Below are 14421 nucleotides of genomic sequence, written 5' to 3' on the forward strand. Positions count from 1 at the left end.
AAGGGCTTACTTGTAATTTCTCTCAATAATATTAAATCTAAAGTTTGAGAGAATAAATAATAACTCTCTCTTCTTCATTCATAACTCCCTTTCTTCTTCTCTTATCTTCTCCTCTTCTTCTTGTTTCCTTTCTCAATAAAACCATAGATATTGCAACTTGATATTAGAGAAACTAGAAGGTTTTGGGAGAATCTTTCTCCACTATATTTTTCTTGGAGGGTGAGTAACTAATATTAGATTACCATCGGATGACGTAAGCAATCCGTATATGTGGTTTGATGCTTTTGTGATTTATTGTGGATTTTCAAGTGGAAAACTACAGGAATTCCAGATCTGGTTTAGAGGCTTGCTTCTCTTGTTTGGAAGTTTTTCTTCTCCTTTAATTGAGTTTGACCCTTTTCTTTTAAGCTTGTTTATATTTTAGTTAGGTGTTGGGGTGCTCTTTGGTTATCGAGGTAAAGTTGTTTGTGAGGTATGGAATCACCAATGGATGTACAAATGGGTTCCAATGTGTTTCTTGGAAATGTTGATATTTCCAGTTGTATGATAACCATTGTAAAACTTGATGGGACCAACTTTTTGGAGTAGTCCAAATTGGCTAAATTTACTATCACAGGGAGAGATAAGATAATTCATTACAGGCAAGGAGGTGAAGCAAAAAATTGAAGACCCTAAGTTCGCAAAGTCAAAACAAGATTGTTGACTCTGAAGTTGAAAACTTACTATTACTAGTGCCGATGCATATAACACAGGTAGTGCACTTGCTTGTTCTACCTCCAACCCATGGGTTGTTAACTCAAGGGCTAGTGCCCATATGACTAGCATGCATTCACACTACTTAATATAAGTTAACCCTTGGGAAGGGTAAGACTACTATTGTAGAGGGATTTTAGACCCCTATCTCATGTTAGGGAAAAGTCAAACTTATTCATAACCTTTTCCTTGGATTAGTTCTTCATGTTCCTCAATTGCATAAAAACATATTAAACTTACTCATAAACTTTTCCTTGGATTAGTTCTTCATGTGTCCTCAATTGCATAAAAACTTATTATTTGTTAGTTCTCTTACTAGGTCATATAATTGTTCTGTAACATTTTTCCTACCCATTGTGTTTTTAGGATTTGAGCACAGGGAAGATGATTGGAAGTGGGCATGAAACCGATGGAGTCTCCCTTTTTTATGAACCTTCAGAATATGGTTTGTTGAGCCAAGATGAGTCTAGTTCTAATGAGAAATTAAGTCTTTTGCAATTGTGGCACTACCATCTTGGTCATATGTCTTTTAAGTCTATAAAGCTTTATATCCAATTTGTTCAGTTAAATGTCCAACTTGAATCCTCAATGTGAAGTTTGTCATTTATCCAAACAATGTAGAACCATATATTTTACGAGTAATAGAAGAAGTAATGTTGCTTTCTATTTGATTCATATTGATGTTTGGAGCCCATATACCACTCTGTGCATGGGTAGGTATACATGCTTCATTATCTTGATTGATGAGAACACTCATTATACTTAGCTCTACTTAATGACACAAAGTGATGACGTTCCTATGATTGTTCAAAATTTTCATGAATATGGTGGAAACTTAGTTTGAGAAAAGAATTAAGATAATAAGGTCTAATAATAAAAAGGAGTGCTTTGAAAACCACCTTCATGTATTTATTAAAGAATGGGGCACTACTTACTAGAACTCAGGTAGTCATACTCCACAACACAATGGTGTTGGTTAGAGGAAGAATAAGCATGTGGTTGAAATTTCTCGTGGGTTACTATTCCATACTCATGTTTCTACTCATTTTTGGGGAGATGTTGTCAAGATTGCTATGTATCTTATTAACCAACTACCATCATGGGTGTTAAACCTTTGGTCCTCTCACTAGCTTCTTCTTCCAAATGAACCATCATTCAATTTACCTCTTAGGGTCTTCAGCTGTGTCTGTTTTGTTCATGATTTCTAGACATAAGTTTGATCCTAAGTCTATTTAATGTGTTTTCCTTAGTTACTCTCTTATTCAGAAAGGTTATAGATGTTTTGATCCTTGGTCTGGTTGGAGGTATGCTTCAAATGATGTTACTATCCTTGAGTCCTTGTCCTTTTTTCAACTATCCCATCCACCTCTTTAGGGGAAGATTTCCACTGAAGATCGGATTCCATTCTTCCTTTCTATTCCTATTACTCAGGTAATCCTAAACCTCCTAGTACTTTTATTGTTGACCCTAGTCTTCATCTTCCTATTTCCCTTCAGAAGGGAAAGAGAACATGGATCAAGTATCCCATTACTAATTATGTGTCATGTGATGCTCTCTCACCTTCCTATTATACCTATATTTCTATCATCTCCTCTGTTTATATTCTTCGTAGTGTTACAAAATCAATGTTGTCTCCTCACTAGAATAAAATTATGAATTAAGAGATGGTGGCCTTAATTTGATATGGCAATTTTCCCTACAAAACTAGGGCCCTACCTCGCCCTAAATGGAGTGGATTTTCCTTGATCTTAAATGAGGATGAGGTAGGGATGTGGCTTTCATATAATTCAGTGAACCCACCCCAAACTAGGGGTGATCATGGCCCGGGCCAAGCTAGGTTGGGTCTGATTCTGGGCCAATGTCTTTCATATATAAAACATTACATATCTATAATATTTTATATTAAATGACATAACATGCATATAAACTTATTTTATACATTATATAATATAAAATATTATGTATAATATAAATCATATATGTCATGTTATAATATTTATATATAAAATATATAATATAATATAAAATAATATGTATACATATGTATACATTATACACAAAATGTGTAAGTTTAAATATATGCGAGCCGGTCCGGGATTGTATTAAGCCCAAGTCCAGCCCTAAAATTTACGGGCCTGATGTGGGCCCGAGCCTGGGCCAGGCCTGAACAGAAAACCTAGGCCCAAGGCCAAAATTTCTGGGACGGGCTTGTGCGGGTTGGGCCGAGCTAGGCTGAAAGGATCACCCTACCCCAAACTCGATGGCAAACTAGTAGAATATTCACGAGTTTAGTATTAATTTCTAAAATACTTCTAAGTTACCCCTAAATTTTTAAAGCCCTAGGATCCCATAATTATATTTTATAATATTCTGACATTATCATAACCTAATTCCTAAAATTCCCCAAATTCTCATATCAATATGTACTATTAAGTGATTACATTGGGGCGAGGAAAATTTAGGGATTCCCTATACCCGATTGGGAGTGGGTACCCCACCCCAAACCTGCCCCAGCCACCGAGGATGGGGCAGGGGTGAGGTAAGTATTTTGGATATAGGGTAAGGATAGGGAGGGGGGTGCCTTGCTCTGAACCCGCCCCATTGCAATTCTTAGCCTTGGTAAAGAACCATACTTAGGAGATTATGCCTCAGCCCATGGATAAAGTCCCTACTAGATGTAAGTGGGTGTACATTATTAAGGACAAAGCTGATGGTTCAATTGAAAGGTATAAAGCTCACCTTGTGGCCAAAGGATACCTACAAAAAATCAACGATTAAAACTTTCCAATTTCATTTCCCCACCCCTTTCTTCATTTGTCCTACACACCCAACACCCCACGCCCAAATCAAAATCGTGCAATTTCATTTTCCCTTTTCTTTTTGACTTTTTCTTGATGTTTGTAAAAGAACCCAAAGGCAAGGCCAAAACCTAGCTCAATCTCGAACAAACTTCTTCCCCTAATCTCTCTCATCAAGCATCTTCGTGTCATTCATCTCTCTCACTCTCAGCCTAAGACGTTATTACCCCCAATCTCGCCCATCTTCTTTCAATATCTACTCTCTTTATGCTTTGAGTTTGGGTTCATGGTGAAGAATGAAGACTGAAATAGTGAACAAAAGCTCCTCCCAAGAAACAACGCAACTGCCATTTTTATAGGATTCCAACCATCCTAAGTCTGCATTGGGTAGGGCTTGCAAATGTTATGAACAAGGAGTTTTCTACCCTTTTGTGTTTCTTTAGTTAGTGTTTGTCCTTTTGGTCACTCGATAATCATTGATAATATTGAAGTTTGTGTGTCCTCCCCTGTGTTTTCAAAGCCAACTACAACTCAGAAGCTAGTGGATGCTAAAAGAACCTTTCCTACAAAGCCCAAAGGTGATATGGAATTAAAGGAAATGAGGAATATAAGGATGAAAGATTAAGTTCTAGAGTTGGGTACAGAGAATCTGACCTTATTAGAGTCAAAATAAAAAAGAGAAGGTAGTGATTGCAAAACCAAGTTCAATTCAGGAGCCATTGGATGCTAAACATACCCCTACCATAAAACTTGGAGTGGATTCGGAATCAAAGGAAATGGAGGAGATAGGGGTAAAAGAGAAATCCTTGGAGTTGGGTATTGAGAATTTAACTCTATTGGAGCCAAAAGAAAAAGAAAAGGAAGGGAGAGAGATAGGATGGAAAGAAAGAGAGAATTCTTACTTTAGTTCTGATGAAGGAAAAGGGACAAAAAGGAAGAGCTAGTAGGGCAGTTCTTAGTTTCAATTAAACTTAGAAGGCTAACTAGTGGTAAGGATTAGGCATTAACAAATTTTTATGGTCCAAACTCCTATAAGGATGTGGTCCATTTCTAGGAAGAATTGAGTACAGTGAGAGGATTATGGGAGGGACCATGGTGTTTGGGTGGTGATTTCAATATAATTCGATTTTCAATAAAGACAAACAATTCAAGCCAAAGAATCACCACAAGCATGAGAAAATTAATGAGTTTGTGGATTCATTTCAGTTGAAAGAAACACCATTGTGACAAACTGAATTTACTTCATTGATTTTTTAAAACTCCCTAGTTTACTTTAAGCTAGGTAAGTTCCTCTTTTCGATGGATTGGGAAGTTTTATGGGAGGGTTTAATATTATGAGCCTTTGTGAGAGTAGCCTCAAATCATTGCCCTATTTGCCTAGCACAAGCAACTTCGATTGGTGGCCCCTCACCATTTATGTTTGAAAATATGTGGTTAGAAGGCCCCACCTTTATAGACAAGGTTAAATGTTGGTGGAAAGAAGTAGGGAATATAGGCTCGAAAGTAGGGGTTCACTTCTTGGGGAGACTTCAAGGTTTAAAAGAGAATCTATGAGATATGAGCAAAGTGGAGGGGATTAAAAAACAACTTATTTCAAGGATCAAGGAGTTATATAAGAAAGAAGCTCTTAGAGCTATAAGCAATGAGGAAAGAGAGGAAGATGGAAGTTAAAGTGTGAGCTAGAAAAGGTTATCAAGAAGGAAGAGATTTCTTAGAGGCAAAAATCTAGATGTAAATGGCTCTTGGAGGGGATGGAAAGACAAAATTCTTTAACTCCTTAGCCAATGAGAGAAAGAGGAATCAAATTGCTAGGTTAGAATTTGTTGGCCATGAGGTAATCAAGGTGGAGGAGATTATCAAATTTTTTATAGATCACTTTAAGAGCATCTACTAGAATCAAAGGGAGAGGAGCCCAATCTTCCTAGATATTCAATGGAATAGAGTGCCTGAAGCTATGGCTGCAGCCTTAGAGGTCGGGTTTTCTCCAGAAGAAATCATAAAGGTGGTGTCCTCAATGGAAAGGTCTAAAGCCCCTAGATCGGATGGTATCTCCTTGGCCTTTTATTAGGAATGTTGGGATCATATCCAAAGAGATTTATTAGAAGTTTTCATTGCCCTAATTTCCAAGAAGGAGAGAAAACTTACAAAGAATTTTAGACCAATAAGCCTAGGAGAAATTATGGTATTACAAAGATAAAATACAATAGTATATATGTTGTAGAAAGTCTAGAACAAAAAAGAAAAAGAAAAGAGAAAATTGAAGAGAGAAGAAAACTATTGAACTATGTTTTAGAAAGATTAGAATGACAATCTCTGTATAATAGTTGGCCCAAGTTTATATTAACATTAAGTAAATGAAAAAATTACAAGTATGCCCTTAATTATAAAATGAGATAGTGAATTAGAGTGTCCTTATTCTAAACACATAATTACTTAATTACCTAGCTGCCCAAGTACACCCAATATAACACTCTTTCAACACTCCCCCTCAAGTTGGAGCATATATGTCATATAAGCCTAGATTGTTAGTGATGAAGTTAGTACAAGGGCGATATAGAGCCTTGGTCCATTAATCAACCAACTGATTTCCTGTCTTCACAAATAGTTTGTCACTATCACTACTTTGAATCTTTTCTCTAACAAAATGGTAGTCTACCTCAATGTGTTTCATCCTCTCATTGAAGATTGGGTTTGATGCAATGTGGACGTCAGTATGATTGCCACAGTGTAAATGCAGATGAGTCTTCAATGGAATCACAATTTCCTAAAGAAGACTTTTAAACCACATAGTTCTCTTATTGCATGACTCAAAAAATGCAAGGTGGTAAAGTAAAAAGGGGGCATCGGGAAACAATATAGAATGAGGTATCTTGTTGTAAAGGACGGATGAAGGCATTCAATTAATGAGATAACAGACAAAGAACTACATCACTCTAATAAATTTTTAGTACATGCATTTAAATAAGGAGGGCCCATATAACTTCTAACAAATGGTGGTTTTTGCGTTCAGCGACCATTCTCTTGTGGTGTACCAACACAAGATGTTTAATGTAGGATACCATGATCATTGTAGAATTGAGTAAATGGTGTAGATATGTATTCTTTAGCATTAGCAAATTGAAATACATAGATAGTAGATCCAAATTAGGTTTTTATTTCATACAGAAATATTTGAATGTAGAAAATAGTTTAGACCTCTCCTTTAAAAAATATAACCAAGTAACTCCTGAAAAATAACAACAAAAGTAATAAAATACTTGAACCCCAAAAAAGGCACTATAGGACACATACTCCAAATATCTGAATTAACCAAGTAGAAAGGCTTAGACACATGATTCATAACTTGTAGAGGAAAAACAGTTTGATGATGATTGCTAATCTGACATGCATCACACTTAAAACTGATGTTGGACAGACGTGAAGGAACCATGACATGAAGACTGAAAAGGGAGACACTTCAAAGGAAGACTAAAAAGTAAGTAGTATGTCTTAATCTACCTTGTACGTAATAAAGACTACCAAATTCAACTCCACTAATTTGCCTCTTCATCTATAAGTCCTAAAACATACAATAGGAAAGAGAAAAAGGTAACGGAACAATTCCACAAAGCTTCAAGGAGATCCAACATCCCAAATATGTTTTCTTTTTGTTTCCATGGAGTTCCACAATCAAGTTTTGATTTTAGCATCCTCTTGTAAACATTCTAAATATTCAGGATTACCAGTCTTTGATTTATTGTCTATAATATACTTCAATTTCCTAATTGTTGTGAGTGGCACTTTTATAGATTTTGTCCAAACAACATTGTTTGCACTTCCACTCAACTTGATAGTAGTTAAGATAAAGGTTGTGGGAACCATAACACTTGATTTCACCTCCATTCTAACTCACCTATCTATGAAAAATGAGATTACCATTATATTCTACCAATCTGAATACCTTGACAATTCACAAAATCACTTGTCACATCACTATTAAACTCTTCACAGTATCAAACACTTCTCTAAATCATGACACCAGTTACTAACCTAGAAAAGCATTCACAGCATTCCCTCTCGGATTAAATCCACAGCTAAAATGAAACCAGTAGAAACTAGGCGACGATGGTGATCAAAGAAGAAAGTGCTGGCTCTCCTGACCAAGTTGGTCATCAGCTTCAATTTTCTTTGGACATTATTATTGCCTGATCTCCCCATTGTCTAATCTAACCATCTTACCCTAGATCTAAAAAGGCATGCAGCCAGGATGAGAGTAGCGTCGACACTCTTTAACGACAACCTCGCATTGGCAGTGAATTAGTTGCTTAACTCCCCCAAGACCAGCATAGAGAAGCTCATTTTCCCTTTGTTCTCCCACTTGTCCAAACTATTAGCAACTGAAGGAGGTGCATAAAGCATCCCCATCGACATCCTCAAAACCCCAAGGTGTAAGTGTTCTATCTGGACGTCCTCGATGTCTCTAAGTCCAATATCTAGGTTATAGTGGAGAACGGCTTTACGGTGGTGATACGAAGCACTGGCAAGAGGAAGGGGGAAGAGGGCGGATGCTATGAAAATCCCAATAAAAGCTATAAACGACCAACCATATAAAGTTCCAAATTGGTGGTTAGCCTTCTTAACATAAAACTATGACTGGTGATAGATTCTCTGTTCTTTTGAATCTTTTATTGTCTATCTACATATTAAAATCGATAGAGAAAGGCGAATTTAATACTGTCTATCTACATATTAAAATCAACAATGAAGGTTAGTTACATACTTTACCTCGATTTTTTATTATAGTTGGTTTCCAGTCAGAGAGTCTCAGCTTTCACGTGTTTAATTCTTGGACATCGGAAGTCAAGGCGAAACTTTTATTCTCAATTGTTTAATTTTCTTTGTATTTTATTTGAATGAAATAGGAAAAAGAAACCCTAATCTGTATTTTTTTTATTTATTTTAAAATTTTAATATACTAAAAATAGGAAAGACGTTTGAAATGTCTGTTATTCTAACTTGCACATGTGAAAATTTAACATGAGAGAGTGTTGACATGGCACTCTTTGATTTGATGTATAGGAAGGTCTTCAGGAAGGATTGTTCAAGAAATCCGGCTGTGGCATGTCTAGAATAAAAAGGAAATGAAGGAGAAAAGAGAAGAGAAGAGAGGAGAATAGGAAAGAGAAGGAGAAAGCTACTGAATTGTATTCGTGAGAGATTAGAATGACTTAATCGCCTCATAGCAGCCGATCCAACTTTATATTAAGATTAAGCAAATGGAAAATTACAAATATATCCTTAATTATAACAAAGATAGTGGACTGGAATGTTCTTATTCTAAACACATAATTACTTAATTACCCTACTGCCCAAGTACACCCAATATAGCACTCTTTCAATGGTGTGCAAGTTGGATGTAGAGAAGGTCTATGACTTTGTGGAATGGTCTTTCTTCTAGAAATTATGGGGAGAAATAGGTATAGGGAGCGGTAGAGGATGTGGATGAATGAATGCCTAAGCTTAGTGCAATACTTGATCATGATCAATGGTGTGGCTAAAGATTATATTCTACCAAAAGGAGGGTTAAGACAAGGGGATCCCCTTTCTCCCTTCCTTTTCACTTTAATTGTTGATGTTCTAAATAAGATAATCATAGAGGCCGATTAGAGCTACCTATTTAGAGGATGGAGGACAGGATTGCAGATAACATCATATTATTCTGTAAGGGAGGTAACCAAGAGTGTATAAGAAATCTATAAGAGCTCATTAGTTTCTTTGAATCGATTTCTAAGTCGAAGATAAATTGGGGAAAGAGTTCTATAGCGGAGATTACTAGGTGTGAGGTTAAACAATGGCCATTGGAGTACTTTGGGCTACCTTTGGGAGGGAATCCAAGATCAAAAGTCTTTTGGAAGCAAGTGGTAGAGAGGCTTATAAGGAAGTTGGCATTGTGGAAGAGAAATCACTTATCAATAGGTGGGAGAATAACCCTAAGTAGAGCAATTCTAGCAAGCCTGCTAGTCTACTTCTTGCCCACCTTTGGAATTCTAATTAAAGTAGCAAGACAATTAAGAAAAGTTATGAGGGACTTTCTCTGAGAACCTGGGGAAGAAAAGACGAACCACCTAGTAAAGTGGAAACAAGTTAGACAAACAAAGGAGAAAGGCAGCCTAGGATTGGGGAACTTAGAACAAAAAAACACTTCTCTAGTAGAAAAGTGGCTTTGGAGGTTTCCATTGGAAAGAGACATGTTGTGGCATAAGATTATAAAAAACATTCACAGGCGGATGAACAATGGTTGGGATGCAAAGGTAGCTCCCACATCATTCTTGAGCTCTCCATGGAAAGCAATACAAGTGGAGTATCCAATCTTTTTTAATCTCATTAGATTTGATGTTGGTTGTAGTCCTAATGTGCTCTTTTGGGAAGGCCTATGGCTGGATGATGTTACTTTTTGTTTTCATTTCCTTGAACTTTATTCAGTTTCTAACTACAAGTTACAATCTATATCAAGTTTTGCCACCTTTTCTCACATAGGTCCAAGTTAGGGTTTTGGTTTCAGAAGGGATTTGAGGGATAATGAGTATAAGCCCCTTATTTGTTTTCTTGACAAACTTAAGTCAACCTTTGGAGGACACTAGAGTTTAGTCTACTTCATTAGATGTCACCTTTACATGTGCTTCATTTTTTAATACTCTTGTACCAAAGTGAAAAATCCTGTTGGGGGTGAGAATTTCCCAGTGAAAGAGATTTGGAGCAAGCTCATTCCACCAAAAATTCAGGCATCATATAATAGAAGGTTTTTCTTGGGAAGGTGAACACCTGTAACATGCTTCAAGAAAAGAGGTCAAATAAATGTCTCTCCTCTCATGTGTATCCTTTGCTCTACAGGTGGTGAATCCCTACCCCATTTATTGATCCGTTGCCCATTTGTGCTCATTGTTTGGGAATCTTTTTGTTCCCTCTTTGGTTGCAGGTGGAGTACTCCCTAGGGTGTAGTAAGCCTCTTCAACCCAAATTTCCTAAGGAAGCCAACAAAAAGAGGGTCATGTCAAAATCAGTTGGGGCAGTATTGGTGTGAAACGTATGGCAGGAAAGGAATGCAAGAATTTTAAACGAGAAATTCAAGTCAAATGAAGAACTGAACTAGTGGAGGCCATAAAGATTAAAGTTGCACACTGGGTGAAAACAATTGAGCTCTTTCAAAATTTCTCAATTATATAGTAAGAGCATAGAATGAAGTGGCACACTCTTCTAAGTAGAAAGAAGAAAGGTGACGGAGTGAAAGCCCTCAAGTCTCGAAAAAGTCAAACTGAATTTTGATGGGAGCTCTATACGAAGCCTGAGACTAGTAGGAATTGGTGGTGTGATCAGAGACTCCTCAAGCAAAGTAGTAGCCAAGTATTCAAGACCTTTGGGGGGAAGGTGATTCTCTAATAAAGATTGAACTTTTATCTCTATTGTAGGAGTTAAAACTTGCCAAGGAAGCATACCTTAAGAATTTGGAGGTAAAAGGGGACTCAAAAATTTTGAGATCGTGGACCAATTCAAGGGGTAATATGCCTTCGATTTATAGACATTCCCTTAGGGAGATTTAAAGCCTAGCAAGGGCACTCAATGCCTCATTCACATGGATTTGGAGAGCTACAAATGGGATGGCTGATTCATTAGCCAAACAGGAAGTTCATAGGTAGTAGCTGTTATGGACTTTAATGTAACGCTCTGTTGTGCAATATCTGCTTTGCATTTGTTGTAATTATGTAACATATTATCTTAACTAAATAAAATTCTCCATTTTCTGATAAAAAAATAAGTATTGTGCTGAGTGGTCAATATGTCATCAGCATAGGGTCTAACATAGAAGTAGCAAAATGGATTTTATGCTATTTGAAAGGGTTGCCTGAGAGAGGGATTCTTTGCTTGGATTATGGAAACTTTAAAATAGAAGTTTACATAGATGGTGAAACTGTTAGTTCCATTGATCATGAGTGGTTTACTTCTAGTTAGTTGGAGAAGGAAGTGACTTCTTTAAGGGGAACTCGGTGTTGGTTTTGGTTTGGATTGTCCTGTTTAGCTGAACTATGATAATCAAGCAGTAGTCAACATTGCCAAAATCTTGCACAGCATTAAGGCTCAATTTGGAAAGAGTACAAATGCAAATATGTAGAGCATAAATACATATAAAATAATACAAAATATAAGGTTTTATAATCTACATATCTGCATTTATACTCCTTCCAAACTCAGCCTAAAGAACTAAAAATATGGGTGGACTGACACTTAATTAGAAAAAAAGATAATAGCTGTAAAGGCAGTGTTACCCTTTCAGAGTATCAACTATCTGAAGAACAAGGGCATGTTTGGTACAGTTGCCATTTTCTCAGGCAATGTCTGTATCCTAAATTTGTCTTGGAAAATGTAAAAGGAATGTTGTGTACAAAACCCAGTGCACATTTTTAATTATTACTCAAGATAGTTAGGTGCCGTTAGACACCACATAAAATCAAAAGGGCCAAAACGTTTTTCCATAGCAAGAAATGTCATTTTGGTGTTTTCTCAAAAAGCTGATTTCACATAACCCAAGACAACTGAAGCCACATCCTACACTTGAAACAGTTCAATCAAACAAGAAAAAGTTTGGGGGAAATCAAAATGCCTACATGGTGCTGATGTGGTGCATTTCTTTTGCGAATGACTACAGAACCAAAAATCTAATAAGTTGATTGCACTGGCAAGGTAAGCATGACTAACATTTATGCCTAGCTTGGTAAGGGTAGTTTGGTAATATTCATACTACTTATCAGGGGTATTGTTGTCATTGTATCTTTAAGTGAATGAGAAGGGTGAACAGCCCAAAGTAACTTTGTTTGATTAACTCCTCTTCTCCATTCTTCTTCTCCTCTCCTCTCCTTATTGTGTAACTAATCCAATACTTTAATTTTCTCTCTCTTTATACTCTCAACTATTGGCATTACAGGATATATATTTCAGGGTGATACCTGTCTCTCCCAATCTCTCAAGGTGACACTTCATGTTGATTATCCATCATAAATGCTTCTCTACATCTATCTATTTTAAATAAGATAAATTTTTGTCAAACATTTAACATATATGGAGAAAAGGAAGGAAAACCTGACACCAGATGATAAATGAACACTAAGAAATTTGCAGAAATGAAATAATGTGATATTTCAGTGGTGTCAGTTCAATTAATGCTTCTAAGAGTTGGTTTCTTATTTCATAAGATCGATGTTACAAGAGTGTTGTCAGACTCGGACTAGACCAGATGGTCATTCAAATTTTCTCTACAGCTCCAGCTCCCCAGCTCCAGCTTGAGTTTGACAACACTGTAATGCAATAGAGTTGCTTGAAACTGAAAAAGATATCAGCTTACCACTTTAAGAGGTGGGACTGGTTCTGGAATTGATAACAATATTCTTTCATTCCAAACTGGGTTAAGATTGTTCTTTATCACACGAGTCTTCATTGACTGCAGTCATATTAACAAAGAACTGTTATTTATTAATGAAGTTATTTATGTTCTGGTTTGGCATAATACTTGAGACAGATTTCATCAGGGAAAGACGCTTACTTGCTGTCCCAATGAAAGGATTACATAAGGATCACTAGACACCACATCACGAATGGCTAGATTGGTTCCTTTGACAACATTGACCTTTATCAAACCAACGAATTCGACCATACCCGGCTATAAACAGTTGATGCATAGTAATGAGATTCTGTTATCCAGGGAAAACTGAAAATCTAAATGCTGAAATATTTATTCATTAGAAACAGGTATGGCTGAAATGAAGTATACGCCAAAAATATGGTTGATCTATGACATTTATAGTCATACCTCTGAGTTGGATTTCTTTGTAGGCTTGTGCTCAGACTCCTTTCTTCTCCAGCTGTTCCGAAATGCATGTCCAATTGCATTAAAACGGATGCTAGCGATTTGTTTCTCAAAATTTTTCTTCTCATAAGGTACAATAGCATTCACTGATGAGGAAATGCTATGAGATGAACTATTAGGAGGGTCCAAAAACTGTTGCAGCTCATATTTTCTCCTGAATATTCAAGACATTGTGATTTGATTCAGAATGATTACAGACTTCTGAAAACGGTTAGAACAAGTGTTGTCTTCATTTTACCTGATGAAATCAGAACGCTCCTCTATGGAGGAATCTGGCTTTGGTTTTTTGACATAATCTGGAATAGAATTTTCATATTTCATGTTTACTCTAGTATTTCCACCTAAATTGACCAAGGAATCAACTTCCTCATCTGTCCATTCATCTAGCTTCACTGACACAACCTGAGACATGCAATAAAAAATCAACATAAAATTGGCTGCTTGGTGAACGTTTATGGATGATACACAAACTCACCCTGTGTAAGAAAACAAAATCTCTGTTTCAAGAAAGTTTGTTTCTTAGCAAACAGAACGTGAGACATGCAATAAAAAATAGAGGAAATCGATGCACACTTATAGATACACAAACTCACCTTGGGTAACAAAAAAGTCTCTGTTACAAGAAAGTTTGTTTCTTAGCAAATAGGAAAAGGAATATTTATTTTGAAATCCAAGAGATTTTTGTATCATAGCAAGTTTTTTCTAGAATATGAAAAGAACAAGAATATTCTTAAAACAAATGCTAGATAATGGGAATACAAGTACTTTTTCTCTTCTAGATTTTATAACTCAAAATTCCAAATCTTCTTTAACAAATAAACATAGAAATTATATTTAAAATTAGGGAAAATTCTCGATTAGTACCCTGTACTTTGGGCCTAGTGCCATTTTCGTCCCCAAACTTTAAAATGCGATAATTCAGTACTCAAAAGACACAATCCTGTACTTGCCGTTAACTAGCTGTTAACCAATCAT

At 36.3% G+C, this 14421-nt stretch overlaps 1 protein-coding gene across 6 annotated transcripts in view; it reads right to left on the minus strand.

Annotated features, from left to right (window-relative positions):
• Positions 1 to 14421, minus strand: part of LOC148871972 (uncharacterized) — a 43457-nt gene that overhangs the window by 7528 nt on the left and 21508 nt on the right. For 2 of the 6 annotated variants that reach the window (XM_088973256.1, XM_088973255.1), the window contains 4 exons: positions 13685 to 13848; positions 13390 to 13600; positions 13123 to 13239; positions 12925 to 13020 (listed from right to left, as the gene is read on the minus strand). In XM_088973256.1, coding sequence (XP_088829382.1) covers positions 12925 to 13020; positions 13123 to 13239; positions 13390 to 13600; positions 13685 to 13848 — 588 coding nt within the window. Of the gene's footprint in view, positions 1 to 12924; positions 13043 to 13122; positions 13271 to 13389; positions 13601 to 13684; positions 13849 to 14421 lie in introns of those variants that run through there. The other 4 variants (XR_016108025.1, XR_016108026.1, XM_088973258.1 and 1 more) reach the window with 4 other exon arrangements.

Source organism: Nelumbo lutea, chromosome 2 (assembly GCF_056320005.1).
Source record: "Nelumbo lutea isolate HS-2025 chromosome 2, American lotus-T2T, whole genome shotgun sequence".
Lineage (NCBI taxonomy): Eukaryota > Viridiplantae > Streptophyta > Magnoliopsida > Proteales > Nelumbonaceae > Nelumbo > Nelumbo lutea.